At 41.5% G+C, this 19,194-nt stretch overlaps 1 protein-coding gene across 1 annotated transcript in view; it reads right to left on the minus strand.

The window, feature by feature from the left end:
* VOPP1 (VOPP1 WW domain binding protein) overlaps positions 1–19,194 on the minus strand; it is a 61,911-nt gene that overhangs the window by 15,394 nt on the left and 27,323 nt on the right. The window contains exon 2 of the mRNA XM_069007761.1: positions 2,561–2,619. Within this exon, the coding sequence (XP_068863862.1) occupies positions 2,561–2,619 (59 nt within the window). The remainder of the gene's footprint in view (positions 1–2,560; positions 2,620–19,194) is intronic.

Consider the following 19,194-nt stretch of genomic DNA (forward strand, 5'->3'; position numbering starts at 1 on the left):
GTAATTTAAAGAGAGGCAGGCGCCTTCTAGGAGGATTGTGCCTACCCAGAAGTGATAAGGCGTGTAGATGGGCCAGTTCAGAGACACATCAGTCCCAGCATGCCACACTACATTTGTGAATAGACACAGGACTTGACATTTCTGAGCTGACATGCCAACCTTTTCATTATAATACCAACTGTCTCCATGAGAGATGTGACATAGTGCCAACATGGGACTGAAATCACAGGGAAATAATTAAAAAGGATTGCATTGCTGGGTTTCGTAAATCTCCAAAGATAGTCTCAAGACCAAAGGAGAGACTACTTATATTAACTGGGCAGCAAAAAGTTCTTTCAGAAAACCAGTGATAGAAACAAATGGAATCTATTGCAAAGTCCTTTAAATATAAATCTAAATACATCTGCTTTGTATGGATTGTTGCCACAGAAATTGTAAGATAAAATAAAACCCATTTCACTACAGCACATCCCAGATCTAGAGTGGTACCGAGGAGGCACTCTCAGGACAAAGTTATATATTTTGCCTTCAGATGATTTAACATGTAACCATATGCTGATGCAGACGATGCTATTCATGCCTCCTCCCCCACAATATGCAGAATACTCCCTTCCTCCCATTTCACCAGTGTTTGCCAAAAACTATACCGAGCTGATTCAACACGGATTTGAATGTGCTAAAATGAACAACTTTCTGTGGGATTAGCAAATTGAATTAACTCAGTGAAGGGTCAAACAAGTGCTGAAGCAATGGGACTTTGCCCTAAAATACTGAGATTGGAGTTGTGCCTCTCCTCCACCACAGGTTTGAAAAGACAGCGCAGGTAGGAAGCAGCTACCTAGACAACAGAAACTGAAATTACAGAAGTAACAAAGTAGAACAGCCTAGGAGCAGCAGACTTGTCACACGTTATCTATTCTCTGAGCTTCACCATCCCCAAATCCTTATCGTCTTTCCTTAGTGTTTCTTCTTGCCCACTTAAACTCATAATCACAACAACACTAGCATTAACGTAACACTCATCACCATTGGGACAATCTCTGAGCACACACACCTCACCCCTTTCCCCTTCCTTTTTCCATTCACTTGCATTATTCAGGAGACTGGCAGCCACAACACTTTCCTGCAATGATTCGGATAACAGTAACTACCACAAACACACACAATGACTAGCGACAGTCTTCTGATTGACCTGACAGTGTCAATACAACAGGATTTTTTTTGTAACCCTTGCTTTTGCAGGATTGTGTACACAAAGGGCCTGAACCAATACCAAATATCCAAGTAGCCACCCCTTTGTGTTGTCAAGGACAACAAAAACTATCTGTGAAAGCACGTGGGCAGAAAAGTAAGCAAAACGCCAAGGTGATGATGAATAACACACTCCTGAATGTCAAGGTACAGTGGGATTTTCGTAATTTCGTAACATCCCAGCTTCTTTCCCACACTGCAGCAAAGCAAAATAAAATGTAGGTGGAACCAAAGTCCTGTTGTTATTAGCATGCAAAGAAAATGAACTTATTTAAATTCCCCCATCTGTTTTGGCCAGACATTTATGAGTAATTCTCAACATTTCAGTCACCTGAAAAAAAGACAGTGAGTTCTAGGTACAAGCACTTCCTAAGCAGTTAATTAATATCCAGGATCACAGATGATTAAATCAGTGTTTTGTTCTTTCTGTGGGCTTTGTTTCGCAACTGGATTCCTGGCTGCTTTTGGTCTCTAGCATTTCTCTCCTGCTTCTGGCAGATGAAATGGAGGTGGAAAAAAAAAGGGAGGGAAGTTCTCGGGTAGCATAAGGATTACAATAATTTCCAATCCTTCAGCAAGAAAGAGCTTGCTCAGGGAACAGATAACCTAATGCTCTTCCACCCCACTTTATTTTTATTTTTTTTTAATTTATGTTTACAGTTGTTTGTAATGATAAAGTTATACAACCCAGGTACAAAGTTTACTACACTTATCTCCTTTCTGCCCCAAATCCACATGGAATGTACCTCCCACCCACAGATTTCCTCCACTTCTTTGTCGTTGCTGTGAGCAATATGAAACAGAAAACTGCAATTAGAGAGATCCTCAATCATACACCCACAGGTCACTGACATTTGGTTCATACCCAAGCCGATGTGACTGTAAAGGCCACTCATCAAAAGGACAGTTATGCTATGGATAACAAATCATCTCAACTCTCTAAATTAAACAACAGTATTAGCACAGGGACAAAGTTACTTTTGAAACATTCTTGGTATTCTGTCTGATTACCTGCCTTTGCTCAAAACAAAGGGAGAACTGTCTTCACACTGCCCTACTTATGTTTCTTTTCAGTGTTCTGAAATAAGAGCTGTTCAAGCACTTGAGTTTTGTTTTCAGTCAGAAAGGTCATCTGGGGTGTGTGGTAAAATGAATGTGTACACTTTTTTAATAAGGAGAAAGGGAAAGAGATGAAATTTGAAAAAGTCTCAGAGAAGTTACATAAAAAGTATAAGTAGGGAAAGAATAACAGTCTAAGAGCCTACAGAATCTAATTCTCTTTTGAAAAAGAAAGGCAATGACTACTTACATATAATATGTAGGATATAATCCTTCAAAGTACCAGCAATGCTTTTTGGCCTCTGTACACTACAAAGAAAGAAAAATATGGTATTAATATTTACATAGGATAATGTACAGTTATAAACACAAGCTTAGAGTATTTATAAATACTGTGACTCCAAGCAGTTACGAAAGGTTTATATTCTCAAAGATTTCCCAATCCAGATACACACAGCAAGTGGGAAGTCAGTTCATGTAAATGGCAGCATGTCCTGCCAGGATTCAGATCCCTCACGCAGGGCTTTGTCTGGAGGGCTCCCACAGCTTCCCACAGTTCCTGAACAAAGTCAGTACTTTTGGCGCAGACCCAGGATCCAGCTACATGTGTTCCCTGGCAGCACTGCTTCCTTAAAAGACCACGGACAACTTAAGAGCCCATGCGTGACTGTAGTCCCTTACAAGACCTCCAAGGCACAAGCAATTTGATGATACTATGCATATAACTACACAGTAAATTCAACAGTTATAGGGAATTATTCATCTTTCTGGAAGTGTGTGACATGTGGAGCCAGGCTCAGAAAGGAGCAGAATGGAGAACCATCTATCCCATCTCCTCTTCCTAGAGCTTGGAAATGTCTCAAGTGTTCATTATAATTGTGGGGAAAGGAAACTGCTTTCTGCAGCTCAGGGGTATTGTTCTCTTTTGCAGATTGCCAGCATATCCCTGCTAAAGAATGGTGACAGGCATTTTCTCAGCATGTGTGTGCCGGCAACGTGAGAAGCACTCATCGTTACGGGCACTGCCAGAGCACAGGCGGCAGCTTGGAACAATAGCAGCCCCTAATAAAGAAAACCAGATGTCAAGCCCAAAATCCACACAATGCACAAAATACTTCTGTGTATCCCACTGACATCACCAGCACAAAATGCCATCTTCACTGCAGACACAGCTCCAGAAGCTCCCCTGCACAAGCTGCATTATCCCACCACACACAGGCAGGGTGTTGCGGGATGCCCACTGCAGAGCAGTGAGGACTGTCTGGGGTTTTAGCAACGATTCCCTCTGCTGCTCACACCTGACACCTGATGTTGAAAAGCTGTTGGCACACTGCCAGTGTTTGGATCATTCCTCATGTTCACTTGGCAGCTCACCTTTAAATAATAGCTTGTGCAAGTTTATTAGCCTTCCCAAATCCCAGAATACTAAATGAATCCAGTTAAGACAAAGTGGTTTTAGATCCCTCACTCTTCATGAACAAAAAAGGCTGCAAACTCTTTAATGAGCATCTGATGAGCTAAATCACAGACAGATCAATTACAGCCCATGAAGACAAACTGCTGTGGATTAAATTGTTAAGAGTAGTACAGGAGACTGAGGGAGGAGGAGGCGGAGGAGGAGGAGGAGGAGAAGATGCTTTTGATGCATGTGATCAGGCCTTTTTCCCCGTAACACAACAGGCTCACACCAGTCTTTGAGATGCACAACCTTTAGATTATGCTGAAAGGACCAGTCCTCTTTCCCTAGGATAAACACAGCAGAAACCTTGTTCCCCTCTCAAATTGATGCCACGGTCCAGGCAGTGTAATCAGGAGGACTCCTCAGCTTCTGCTGAAGCAAGTGGTGTTCAAAGATCCATCTCTGCACTCACCCTACTCCCTCTTTCTCCCCCCTCCTTCAAAGTTTCCAACTTTTTAACCCTTTCTTCCAAACATTTTCAAAAGCTGGCTGTTTCCTCTTACTCTAAAATTAGAAATGTGTCAAGTTTCTCTCCATAACACCACACAAACCCATATGCATTGAAAAACCCAGCAGGCATGCTGCCGAGTCACTGAAAAATATTTTGGCTCTTCACCTTTGAAGGCTGTAGATCAGCAGACATGTTGGGTAAAATCCCAGTGCCTGCAGGTCAGCCCTTTGGGACGCCTCATTTCAGAGTACAGCTTGGGTGTGCATTGCCATTAAATGCTTCTCCTTCCTGCTTCTCAGCCAGTATGAGTCACCATTTACCTCAACAGCCTTGAAGTCTTTTGTCAGGTTCAAGCATTTTAATTGATGCTTTCCCAGAAATGTTTCTAAGCACGTGGAGCCTGCATACCCTTTACAAGTGTAAAGCAGACATTTATATTCAGCACTTCCCCCCATATCTTAATCTGCCATACAAGTTCTAAAATGAATTGGGAAGATTCCTCCTTCCAACATGTCCCTAACTGTAGCATTTCTGTTTCTGCCTCTAAACAATTCTCTTTTTCAGACAGCCAATAGGCTTACTGCTGTCACAAGAAAGACTCCAGCATGGGAAAGTTCCTTCCATCTTACAGCACTTAGATACCTGCACCAAACATCCTTCAGTGCCCAGATTTACTTTTAAATTGGCCCTGGAAGAGCAGGCACCAATCCCAGTTCTGCCTTTTTTTAATATCACAGTGCTATGAATACTGCATGGCAGTTGTTCAGCTCTCCTACATGGGAATCGGGCAAAAAAAGCAAGTGGACCTCAAATGTGAGCAGCAGAGCCAAATCTGATCCACATGACATGTCAGACAGATTTACACGCACAAGGGCAAACCGCTGAGCTCCCTGCTCAGTTAAACTCCCACTGATCTCCATGGCAACTTTACTCCAGTAAAGCCTGACATAAAGCAGGCGGCTACTAACCACCCTCTCTACTGCTGGTTAGCAGACTTCAGAGGAATTCACTGCTGAGAATAAGTCGAGAATGTCGCTGCCTCTAAGGATTTGAGTGTCTTTAGCACTCAGGCACCAGAGAGATGAACGGGGGTCAGGGTACAGATTAGCTTTTCCCACCCCAAATACATCCTCTGAAGAAGGCTATGATAATCCACCTCTTGCCAAGATCCAAATTATTCTTCTGAGTGGTGCTGGCCTCATAGCTAAGCTGGTGGAGAGCCATACAGGAGCAAGAGGAGACATACTCCATCAGCATCAGGCTCTCAGCCTTCAGAGAGCAATGTCCTTGTAGTAGCTTGAGACTATTAAACCCTCAAGAAACCACAGCTGGCAGGAACTCGCTGCAGCCCACAAACCAGACGAAAAGGGAAGATTAGTCATATTGCTGCAATACAATAGGACCTCACACATCAGGATGGGTGCCCACTCTGCCAGCTCCCATACGAAGGCAGGCTGTATCTCAGACTCTAACAAGCATTCATTCATGTACTTAAGAAGCCATTTACTCATTCACTAATAGCCAAAAAAGTGTGCCTATGGTTTTAAAACTAAGATTAGGTACAGCCCTACTGATACTTCCAGCTTTTCTAGGGGAAGAACTCTGCACACTTCTCTTATAAAATTTTCCCTTCTATGCCCTTTAAGAATTTGGCACAGCTATAAAATATAAATACAAGAGTACATTCATTTTTAAAGTAAATTATGCAGGTCTAACTGAGTGTGCATATGTAATCTTTAGAGAATTAATGGTATGTGAATTAGCCAGATGCTTAAATTCATTCCTTAAGTTTGCAAAGAAAAGAAGAGAAAGAGAAAAAACACAAGACTTGGTTTTTTGTTTGTTTGATTTTAAATAAATCAGCATCTGTCTTGTAGCCTGTTTTCTCTGCAAGACTGTAGCAATGCAAATTGCAAGCTGTCCTTTTCTGTGGCCTCTAAATTATTTCAGATTTCATTTTTAAGAAAGGAAACCTGCTTCCTGACACAGATTGATATTGCAAATGTTACTGCTGCTAGTAAGAACAATGAGAAATAGGAGTTACTAAAACATTAGCCAAAGGCTGGTTTTGATCACACCATAAAATAAAGAACACAAAATGCACATGTACGCACATGGTGTGGGGGATGCTGGAGCAGGCAGCCTGCTCACTGAATGTTGGGTGGTACTCCATAGATATGCTTTGCAGGATTTGCAGAAATACTATCTCTAGCAGGAATATCCTCCACATTGCACATCATTATCTCTCGGTCCACAGGACAACAAAAAAAAATAGATCTGATCAATTAATTCCCCTTTGTAATCAAGGGATTCACACCCAGTGCCTTCATTGGAGGTTTGGAAATTAATAACAAAAAAGTAAAAGCAAATAAAGCTCCATATGCATTTTCAGTATGAGTACAGTCCATTTTTGTTATAGGTACCAACGAAAAAGCAGCCAGCTGTGGACAGCTGTGCCTGTGGAGGGCAGACAGAGGGCAATTGCTATCTGTATGCTGAAGGGAGATCCACAGCGAGTTTGTGACATCTGCTCAAAGCCAGATTCTATAGGAGGCACGGGGCTGCTATCAGTCACAAGGCCAATGAAACCCTATCAGTTACCAGCAACCACGGGTAACCCTCTTTCTTTTCCATTATGTATTACAGTTATAAGGATCCAAGGTAGATTCAGAAGGAAGGAAAACAGGTATTTAACAGTGACCTGCCATACTGATATGATGGAAGTGGCTCCTGGTATTCTGGGATGACCTGATTAGTGGCTGTAACCTCCCACTTAGTTGGGTATATCCTGTACATTAGTAGGGTGCAGGATGATCCACATGACAGTCTTGTGGCTACAGCCTCTGAGGGAGGCTCTGCTCAGATCAGTACACAGATGAACAGGAAGAAAGAGTTGGAAGTATCTAAGACATGGAACAAGATCTTATTGTTTCTGAGCATCACACAATCTTGTTCTGACACAGAGCCAGAACTCTGTCTTCCATACTGCTGGATCAAACTAGTAACTGAGAAAATGGGAAGGACAACACCTTTCTCACCACATGGCTCCACAGCATCTGAGGAATAACTGTCTATACCTGCTACCCCTGGTACAGAAGGCCGCTTGCAAAATTCAGATCTTTCCTGGTTTTATTCGTCACCGCACCTGGCAAATACTTGATGAAGCCCAGACAAAATGAAGAGAAAGGCTAGAGTGCAACTTCAGACTAAATAAGCAGTTCCAGAAGGCACATTATTGGCTAAGAATCACAATGTTTTATGGGATCTGACCTTTAAAATTGCACCAGTTTTCAGAACACTATCCCTTTCAGTGCCCAGACAGAGCTGGAAGCATCAGGAGATACAAGCTGGGCTGTATCAGAAGGACTTCTGTATGCTGAAAGTTTGAAAGACTAGATTTTCAGATAGAAGAATATGAGGCATCCTGTTCTTCCATAGCCAAGAAAAGGGCAAAATATCCATTAAAGTATGAGACAGCATATATGAAACTGGACAGCGCAGCCTAAGGGTGAAAACAATTTGCTAGAGAAAACACGTTGTGTTTTAGCCTTGCCCGAATCCATCAAAATTCATCCCTACTTCTTCCCTGGTTATGCTAACAGCTGAGGATGAAAGTAGCCCATCTGCAAAACTATTCTAAGACACTGAGCTCGCAAGCCATGTTACCAGTGACTTCAACATATACCCTTGCTGCAAAAGACAGGTAAAACCCAGGATTATGTTCAGGTATTTTTATTTACTGAAGTAATGAGGAAACAGCAGAAAGTTCTTGTATAAAAGGATGCCAATTCTTTATCAAGCTCTCCCTCCCATTTAACAGTAAACAGAACAAATACTATTTCGTTTATACAACTCTTTCATGAACACCAAGATTATAAAGTCATATAACTCATAGTACAAAGAATGATTTTCATATCTTTCATTAGGGGTTGGTTTTGATTACACTTTTTATCTATTCTCTAAGAAAGAAGGGAATATTTCTCATATAAGATTCTTAAAAGAAACAACTTTTCCACCTTGAATTAATCAGTGTGTGTTTTACAACATTAAAAAATTTCAGCACAAGCATCTAATTCTTATTACTTCTTGTGCTGTTTAGAGCATATGTATTAATCATCATATTTTTATTTAGAATTAATGTGGGTTTAGCATTAGATAGCTTCCTACCACACAGCATTACTTTACATTTAGATCTATTAACCTTTCCCACAGAAGAAATACAAATATTCCTTGTGTGCCTTTTCATTTCAGGAACCTGACTCATTTATTTGTTCAATTTTTTTTTTTTTTTGGCCATAATGCAGCAAATTGCAAATGCACTTCAGTCCCAGAACAATACAATTTCAACTGAATATAATTCCTTCATCCATATCCAATGGAGGAAAAAAGGAAGAAATAAAAGGCAAAGCAAGGCACCCTTATTTTTCAGAGCCCACGACGACAGAGAGGGTGCGGGGCCGGCGCTCAGCACCGCGGACAGCGCCCTCCGTCCCCGCAGTGCCCCGGCGCTGCTGCACCTTCCCCGCAGCCCGACTGGGGCAATACATCATCTGTACAAAACCTCACCCACACACATCCCCTCGCTCAGCTCTCCGTCCTCTCTCCGTTCTCAGCAGTCACACCTACTAATTAGCTCTTCGCATCTGTGAGCACTAATATGAGAAATCAATAAGCACAGCTACTATGGAATCACAGAATATCGCAACTTGAAAGGACCCCGTGAGAATGATTCAGTCCAAGTCCCTGTTCCTCACAGGACTACCTAACACTAAACCTTAAGCCTTAGAGCATCCTCCAGATGCTCCTTGGACTCTGACAGACTTGGTGCCATGACCACTTCCTGGGGAGCCTGTTCCAGTGACCTTCTCAGAACCTTTTCCTAATATCCAATCTGAACTTCCCCTGATGCAGCTTCATTCCATCCCCTCATGTCTTACTGCTGGTCACCAGAGAGAGATGCGCACCTCCCCATTCACTACTCCTCTTGAGGAAGTTACAGACTTCAGAGAGATCAGCCCTCAGCCTTCTTTTCTCCAGGCTCCATAAAACAAGTAATCCCAGTTGTCTCTCATTAGGTCTTGCCCTCCATGTCTTTCACCACCTCAGTCACCCTCCCCTTGATGCTCACTTATAATTTTATGTTCTTCTAGTATTGTGACACCCAAAACTGCACACAGGACTCCAGGTGGAGCCACACTGATGCAGTGTAGAGCAGGACAGTAACTTCTCTGACCAGCTGGCAATGCTGTCCTTGATGCATGCAGGACACAGCTGGCCCGTTCAGCTTCCAGGGCATACTGTTGACTCATATTAAACTTGACATCAACCCAAACCTCCATCAGATTGCTTCGGATGGAACAACTGCACTCAATCTTTTTCAAACTGTTTGGAAAGCATAGTTACAGTAGTTGTCATAGTTATGTGAAATACCCAGCTCAGTTCTACACGAGAATGTCAAACCAGATGCTTACAAAAGTGCCAAGAGAGCCTCAGTATCTGAGAAGTTTAGGACTTGCTTTACCTTCTTATTTCTACACCCATGAATGCAGCAATAATTACACAAACATAAAAGCTGGAGAGTGGGGGTGTTTAAACCTTCTTGGTGGAATTGACTTTACACTGGAAGTTCTAATGTCAGACCTGCAAGAAAGCATGAGCCATGCAACATACTGAAGGCATTTTCACCCAAGAAAAGCAAAAAAGACCCAACATTCCACTGGAGCCTCTGCAGCTTCAAGGGGGTAGTGGCAGATTTTTTTGTTCCAACTGCAAGCAAACAGATGTAACGCTTTCCCAACTCCACTTGCAGAGGTTGATCCATTCCAAATGGTACTGGGCAGGTTCCACAGCTTCAAAATTGAACTTAGCTTCTGCAATTACTCTGTTTCCTTTGCATGAGAAATAAAACCAAGGATATTATTATTTGCATTCTTTAACTACAGAACAAGTCACATCATGAAACAACCCATAAAGTAGGGTGCATGGGAGGAAGGGATCACTTGTCAGGAATTGAAAGGAAGACCATGCTGAGAGTGAGGACATCCACTATTGCCACCCTCAGTCTCTTTAAAAATGAAACAAGCCTAAATGAAATTTCTCATATAAAATGATTTGGTGATACAATGTTTTTACTTTTATGCCTCTAATGAACACCATGAACACAGACAACAAATGAGCTTTCCTTTGACTAAGAACTGGAAGCTTTGTTCATCTCCAGCCTTGACCCCGAGTGGGCACTTTCTGCTGGCAGGAACTGATGCTATTTAGGGTAGTATTAAGGACAAAGTCTAGTTTTAAGTTCCCCCATTTTTATCTGAAACAACACCACTCCATGCTGAACTGGCAAATTTGCCTGCTTCCTACATGCATTTCATTTTTCCACTTTACCATCCCAAGAATGAAAACAGCCTTTAAATTACCTAGCACTTAAATCCTCAGGGGCCTTATTTCATCTACCAAACTAATAAAACCAAAGCAAAGAAAGACTAAGCAAAAGAAGATGAATTCAGACTCGATTTTCTTAGTCATCTGCAGTGCAGACAAGATTAAGGCACTTAACAGCACTGAGCTACAGACGCTAATTAGTTAAGTTATGACAGCCCTTCAAAGGCTACAGGAAAATAGATTTCTTGGATGGTCCCTAGGACATAGGGCAGTTGCTTTGGGACCTCCCAGGCTCTGTTCTGTTGATGTTATGCATCCCCCACGCTCCACAGAGAGAGACAGCATGAGCTGAGAGGACAGATTATGCAGCTGCATATTCATGGCAACTCTTGCTCCCCTCCCTAATACCCTTATTTTTCATTCTTGACATTTAATCCAGGGATGCACACCTTCCTCAGATCCTTCTTATGAAGAGTTATTAGAAAACAAAATATTTTCTTATTCAACTAAGACTTTTCTCTTTTCACTTTTCTGAGATACTTATTCCAAAACTGCAAATACTGGATCAAAATCCTTTGTGCTTAGAAGTCCTGAAAACATCTAACACTGAAGGTATCAAATACTCAGTCTCAAAAAAAAAAAAAAAGATGCAGAGTCCATGACCAATCACACACCCAGTGGTGCAGGGAACAAAAGAAATCAATAATAATGAAATATTATCTAAGTGCTTTTCCCCTGGAAGGTAAGAAATGCCAAGGCAAGTTCTCACCTTGAAGAGGTTATTCTAGAAACCCATCATAGTCAGTGTTAGATTGTTTTTAGGAGCATCTGTTAATTTTAAATCAGATTATACACGTCATGTGTATATTAAATTAGTAAGCATCTGAACACAGTGGAGATTAAAGAGGTTACCTTGGAAACATTCTGATATTTGAAAACCAATTTCTAAAACTCCTGGCAACTCAGAATCCAGGTACTTCTTTGAGGAGAAGCATCTACACTTGAATGCTTTGCTAGGGGAAGCTTCACACTTGGCCGTCTCCCACCTGCTTAATAGTGAAGTTAATTATTACCTATGCACTTACATTAACAACCATCATTACCGTGTCCTTCACATCCTCCTCACAAGGCCACTCAGTCTCTCAAGGGAAAAGCACTGATGTACAGTCTATGGTACAGGTCCAATCGGGTTTAATGACCATACTGGGACTGGAGAAACAGTTCTAAAGGAAACTTTAGTTCATTTGTTACAGCTACATTAGACTAACAACATTGAAGTAAATGCTGAAACACAGTAGCAGAGCAAAGGCAAAGCATGGTCTGGTCTGCAAGGCTAGCTCATCGAACAGGGCCCTCATACTATTATCTCCATGTTGCAGTCCAGAAACCCATTTGCTCTGGGACTCAGTTACTGGAACACTGGGAGGAGTTTATGGGTTTGGGTCCATCCAGGCTAATAATCACATTTTTCTATTCTTGCACACAGTCTATTAAAGTTCCTACTGATAGGCAGCAAACACTATCTCTATCTTGTCTCAAACCAAAACTCTCCTCAGAGAAAGAAACAGCCGAAGAGTTGACTGAATGTTATTTGTATTCGTTTAACAAGTCAATTCAAGCTTTCAGTAAGATGCTCTGTTGTGGCTTTTAGGCAGACACTCACCAGGTAGACTGAAACATCACAGTGCCTTTTAGCTTAAACTAAGAGCCTAAACTGACTCCTATTCAGACAGTCCAATATGCTGCCATAGCAATAGCATATGATTATTAAATTCCAGTGAGATGAATCTAACAGCTGTACCTCACAACTACTCATTCAAGCAGGAAGAAATACTAAGCATTTGTCCTTGGAGTATTTCCTGTTAAAGGACTAGAATAGCAAATAAATAGACAACCCTTTCAGGCAAGTAACAATGCCTACTGATGGCAAAGCATTTTTCCAAAGGAAGTAACCTTCTACATAAGACCTTAATATTTGCTTTTCTTTTATTAGGAGCCTGAATGTACCCAAACAATAATCTGCAATGTCCCAGATTGTCCAATATCAACATAAACCACTAAGAACGTGACAAATCTTTTCATTTAAATCAAAACCACATGAGTTTTGGCATTTTTCTAAAAGGATCATTTCCTTGCTTTAAGTTATTACCTGAGTTTTCCCACATTCAAAATAGCTTCCTGGAAGAAAAAGAAGAAAAACCAAAAAGGTTCTAAAGATGACTGTTTAGATAGAGATAGTGGATACAAACAACCAGACAAATTCACACAACCTCTTTGGTTAGGTATAGAAGCCACAACTTGGCTCACACTTGCTTTCACCCCTCAAACCACTCACATCACAACTTGATGAAGGACATGCAGGATGTGAATAGCTTTTTACATGTCTCCTCTCACTGTTAATCAGTGCATGCCCCTTGTTCAAACATCTGTCCATATACACGGATTTTTCTGGGACACCATCAAGCTTTCAGCTTCCATTAATAACAGTTAAAATGCAAATGCCCTTGTTATCACTGTTGGACCTCTCGCTGCCACCCTTGTGATCTGTGGTTCATCTGATGCTCTGCTTTTCTGTTTTCCAGCTTGCAGATGAAAGATCATATTTGTGTGTTGGGAAGTTACTTGAAAAGACATAAAAAAATTTGGGGATGCTGCAGTGAACTCTGCCCTTTCTGACACAGACAGCACAGACATAAAAAATCTTCTTACTAAGGTTATTTCCTCACAAGAAATATCTGAGGTTACCTCAGGGATGTTCTGCAACTGAGAAGTGCAGGAGTGAGATGAGGCATAAATGAAACATTCGCTCTTCTTTAACACATGGTCTACACTCCAAAAAAGCTCAAGATCCTTGCCTGGAGATATTGCTATGGATGGATAATAGCATGAGATGTGGCCATAAATGTTTAATTTATAAACCTAGCAGCTAGAAAATTATTCAACTAGACTGAGAGCACTGAGGATTTTAATAGTGCCTGCCCACACTAAGAGATGGAAATAGCACCAAGAGCTCAGAGACAAGCACAGACACACTTGCAAATTTTGGTCAGTGTTGATAATGTTGCATAAACTGAACTTTCAGAGAAAATTTAATCCCTGTGCGTGTAGTGGGCAATTCCAGAGATTTCAAGGGCAGTGCTTCTGCTTTCACAGGATACAGCTTGGCTTGCTGCCCCTCACTTCATAGGCCTGCCAGCTGCTCTTCCAAGTGCTGGGTTCATCTCAAGAGGGGAAACAGCACTGCAGTACAAAAGCACTAAAGCTCCTACATTTCTCCAGGGCAGTTCTGCTCAGGCAAAGGACCCTTTATACTGTAACTACAAATGCAAACTCTTGCATTAGAAAAAAAAAGTAGGAGCAGCAGGGCAGAGAAGCGAGGAAGACAATGACATGCCCAAGACAACTGGAAAAATATGAAGTGGAATAAAACTTTGGGCTCACTGAAATAAATGGCACTGATTCCAAGCCACAGCCAAGGCTTCTTCCCAGCGTGTTTCCCCACAGGTTTTAGAGAAGAGAAACCAACAAGGTGGCAGCCAAACAAATCACAGAGGTAGTCTCTGAATTACTGGCCACCATATAGGAACGACAGCATCTTGCAAAGGTACTGATGAAGGGACAACTCCACTGGCTTTGTCATTTTTATACTACAGACAGATAACTGGTGCACCTCTCCTCCATGCAAGGCAGTAGTTCCATATTTTCACCTACAGCCAAGTTTGGTACCTTGAGCCCTTTCTGGCACAAATGCATGACACCATGAATTAGCTACAGCTCCTCATGCCAGCCCAAGGCAAAAACCTTTTTATCATCTTCCCATGGTGCAAGGCAAAAAAATAAATCCTTTGTTGTGTAGTGTGCTTAGCTTCTAATTTGGGAAAGGAAAAGCCTGGCACATCACCATTGAGAGGTTGCTTGCCTTTGGCTCACGCTTGCTACTGTTGTTTTTCAATGAGAAGCTGAAAACTTCTAAAAGCTTAAATGCAAGGGTGGTGACCCATGTCAGTAAAGCCACATCCATTTAAAGCAGCAGAAATTTTCACCCCAGTTTAGAGACTCCCAAATCAGACACCAGATACCGAAGAAAGTCTCAGTCCTTCAAAGATGTGAATAGGGCTCCATATACAAAGGAGACTCTTCTTACCATTCACAGTGCACTCGTGTTAGGGGGAACAGGTTTAGCTTTGCCCTTAAAGTTTTATGTTACTGAATACGAACAGTAAACCATCGCCTTTATTTATTTCCACTCAAATCCAGAAATATACCAACTCACATTCAACATTTTTAAAGGAACGGCTGTAAATTCCCATAGCAGTATGCGGTTTTCTAGAATGATGTCCAGCCTAAGCAAAAGATCTCTGGCCATGAGCTAGGTCACATAACAAGACAAAAGATTTGGACCAGCTCTCTCTTCAGTTAAAGGGAAAAAATACACTCTTGCTAAATTGCTTTTCAAATAAAGAAACAATGCACTTATGCCTGGTTCCTACAGTGGCTCTTACGAGCACCTTCTTGAACTTTCAGAAAGGATAAGGCTCTGCCTTGTCATTCCTGACACATGACCATGAGACTTACAGGAAGAAATTCAAGCCACTGGACTCTTAAAGGATACTTAAGAAATCCTGTTTAACAATCATCCTCTAAAGCTTTTCTAGCTTGACTTTAGGGCCTCATCCAAAGACCACCAAATGGAGTGGCTGTTGGGGATTGAGGCTTATATCTCTGGCTAGGAGCATAAACTATAAATAAAATGGAAAATTGTTTGCTGCTAGCAATCTTTACAAAAGGCTAAGACAGATGCTATTAGTAGTAGGACTTTTAAAAGACAGGGTTGACCATGGAAAGTGCCAATTACCTCACTACATACTAAGGTGCCACTAAAGTTCACAGCAATTCATAGCAGTAACCAGACTAAGGGGCCCACAAAACACCAAGTAAACTGCTAGGCGACCCTTGCTACCACTTGTTTTACGGATGTCTTTGTTAGGTAAGGCCTTTTTTTTAATTAAAAACAAAAAATCAGCCTCTTGGGGGATCTATTTTCCTTTCCTCTTCTGACTTCAGCACAAACACACTAGAAAAATTAGAGCCACAGTACAAATAAAAATAGCTGAAGAACTTGCAGCTGTTGTTAATTTCCCAAGTATTCAACGTTGCCCCTTTAATGATGGAACAATATGGTCCAGTTTCAGTCCTGGCACAAGGATATCTGAGCAGCAGGCAGATATTTTAGCTCATGTGAATACCAAAGGCGAGTCAACGACTACAGCAAGTGGAGAAATGGAAGGAGGACAACATGATGTAAACCACTGGGTATCCACACCAAACATTTTCTCCAGCTTTTTGTTCTCATTTAATGTTATTAGTTGACTCCCCAGCTGGAGAGACCAGGCTTGCAGACTTACTAGCATGCTTAGCAGGAAAAAATATGCTTAATAAAAATTCATGAAGTGGAGAACATTTTTACAGCTGAAGAGCTGATTTTTCTATTTTAAGTATAGGGTGTTTCTGGTGCGAAAGGATTTACACAGGGAGGTTTTGCTCACTTATCTCCTTGAATAAACCGACTTGTCTATAGTCTGGATGAGTGGATTTCCCGAATTTCATACAGAACAAAGCAATAAAGTACTTGGTATTTGTAGAAAAAAAGAAATGAAACAAAACATGCCTCTTAAGCTTGGAAAGGAGAATCTAAATACTAAAACCACTTTTGAAACACTGAAGTCAGATGCAGCAGAAATGCTTTCTTAGTTACACCTCTTGAAGCTCTGCCTTCAGTTGCTAAGCATTTTCTCATGCATACCCACTCACGAACCAGACTGAGCAGAATTAGCAAAGAGACAATGCCTATAAATTCACAACAGCCATAAGGAGCAATGAAGTACAAAACAAAAATTAAGACTTTACATAGAGGAGTAAAATTCAAAGGCTCAGAAGTGACAAGGAAATTGGGAAATAGCTGATTATTACTGGAAATACAGAGTTTCTATCTTTGTTGGGCTTCCTTTGCCTCATTCCCATGCATAAAGGCACAGTTAGAGGTCATGAAGCCAGAGCATTTAGGAGTTAACATCTAGTGAAAAGAAATTTATTCTCCTCTTATTAAGGGCCCACTGACAGAGCAAAATTTAAAACATGGTAAGTAACAGTTTTGAAGAGGGGAAAAATAGAAATTTTAAAGTAAGTCAATGCTTGTAACATTGCCAAGAGCCCTCTATTATGCTCAGATACGGTTTTAATCTACTCAAGGGAAGAAAAATAAAGGCCCCAACAATCCAGCCTTGGCCCAACAATCACAAAAGCAAAGGCTCAATCCAACACTCAACAGATCAGAGATTCTGGTTCAGATAGCTCTACATAAATAAACCACCCAGTGAATGTGACTGAAGTGGGGAAGAAAATGGCCTGGTTGGGTTGAAAAGCAGATATAAATAATAGTTTCACACATAGCCCTGTGCCTTCCTGCAGGTAAAGAATCCAGCTTAAAGGCAATTGACAGCGCAGAAGTGGCAAAGCCAGCACAGCTGAGTGCCTAAAGGCAGGTGGAGCAGGCATCCAGGGCCAACAAGCACTGTGCTCCTGCCCTCAGCCCAAGGGTGGAGAAGAGTAACCAGCTGGATTTGGTGGAATCTTCTGCAAAGGGACAAAGCAATGGTGAGAGCTGTGGAGAGCCTGTTGGGGAGAGCTTGGTGTCCAGCTGTTCCTCAGGCTTTTGGGCTCTCCCTGACTTCACCCTGCAGGTAGAAGGTGTCCTTCCTGACCTCTTCACCCTGCTGTTTATCAGAGCAAAGCTATATCCCTCTGGTGTCTACAGAGACAGCAGTAACACAGCTGAACTCATTATTCACGTTAGATATTTGTCCTGGCTGTCCCCAGCTCAGTCCCTGCATGTATGGCTGCCCCCGTGACAGACGGTATTTGCACATAATAGCTCACGTCACAGGGCAGTAAATGTATCAAGGTATACAGGCACCTATCCAGCCAGGTACAGGCCTGCCAGAATATAGTCCCCAGTCATAAAAGACAGAGTCTTCATTGTTTGAACCAGGAGTGGCTGCTACTCAGTGGTCTCTGATAGGGATCATTTACTGTGTATTCTCTGAGAAGGTATCAGCTTCCTGACATATTTCATTTTCTCTATAAACAAAGAAACTAGATCACAGAAGTGATTTTATTCAGCTTTTAAATCCAATACCAATACTACCAATAGTGTGAGCAACTACCTGGCCACAGAGCAATTGCAAAACTAGATAAAATTAGAGAAACAAGGGAAACTGAGGAAACCTCCAGAAATAGAGAATCTCACACCTGGCACCACAGCAACACTTGTGCTCACACTGCAACATGAAGGTGAGGTGTGGAATGGGTGAAACAAGACCCTGGTCATCGCTGAGCCCCAACAACCCACTTAATACGGAGGGTTTGGAAGGAGAACTTAGCTGGTATTACACCAATATGAACATGAACAAGTGGTGCTTGTATGACAGTTTGGAAACTTAGGGACCAGAGGATGTTCTTCACACTTCAAACCTAGTCCAGCCAGAAGCTTTAAGTGAGATTTCAGGGTTTGCAATCACATCACCAGACATCACCGGGTAACTACTAAAGGCCTAACTGTGTTTCCTTTTGAGAAGGAGGAGAAGGGGGAGGAAAAAACAGGAAAGAAAATATGCCTCACTGTATATTTTGCAGAAAAAAGACAAAATGAAACCCTACATCCAGAATGACTACATCTGTGAGATGACTCGATGACTTATTCCAGGCACATCCCCTGGACTGCTCTTAGAACAGTACAATGTCCATTTAAACAAAAAGAAAAGAAAGAAAACATCATCAGGAGAAATCCTTCACTTCAAACGGGAAATCAGCAGGGCTTTGCAGTGATACACTGTTGAAATTCTTTACATGTTTTTGTGTTGACTTTTTATAACTCTGTTCAAAGAGAATGAAATACCAAACTTTTTTGTCTGCAACCATCAGACTACAAAGCTCCCTGCTCATTCGTTAAAGCAATCATAACCCCTTGACTCTAGCAGCTGATCTTGGCAGTGGAAAGGAAGATCACCAATGTGAGACTGACAACTAAATGGCAAAGATTACTGAAAATAACAAACCCACAATGCACCAAGAAACTAAGGATGATCATTTGGAAATTATTGTCCTATTTCAGATCAACTCTGCAAATTTAAGTCTAGTTACCACTGTAAAGGCATTCTTAATGGGTTAGAAACATCTGCTTTAGAACATATATCAGGAGACTGAAAACAACAGGATGAACATTCTTCAAAGGTTTATAACTACAAAGATCAGACAAAAGAAGCAAGAAGAGAAGCACATGATGCCAGTACACCAGATTGTGAACTCTCAGATTGCTGCCAATGACACTGATGAACACAAATGAATCAAAGAATAATTAAATTTTAAAAATATATACATGCAACTACATCCACCTAGATGATTGGAAGATGTGCTGTGGGGACAGTGAAACAAATCCTAAGAGAAAAAAGATCTGGGCAATCAGGAAAGGTGATGATGCTGTGCTGTTCACCCACTTCTGCAAAAGCAAAGAGATGGAAAGGAAAAGTCCATA

The sequence above is a fragment of the Aphelocoma coerulescens genome, chromosome 2 (genome assembly GCF_041296385.1).
Source record: "Aphelocoma coerulescens isolate FSJ_1873_10779 chromosome 2, UR_Acoe_1.0, whole genome shotgun sequence".
Lineage (NCBI taxonomy): Eukaryota > Metazoa > Chordata > Aves > Passeriformes > Corvidae > Aphelocoma > Aphelocoma coerulescens.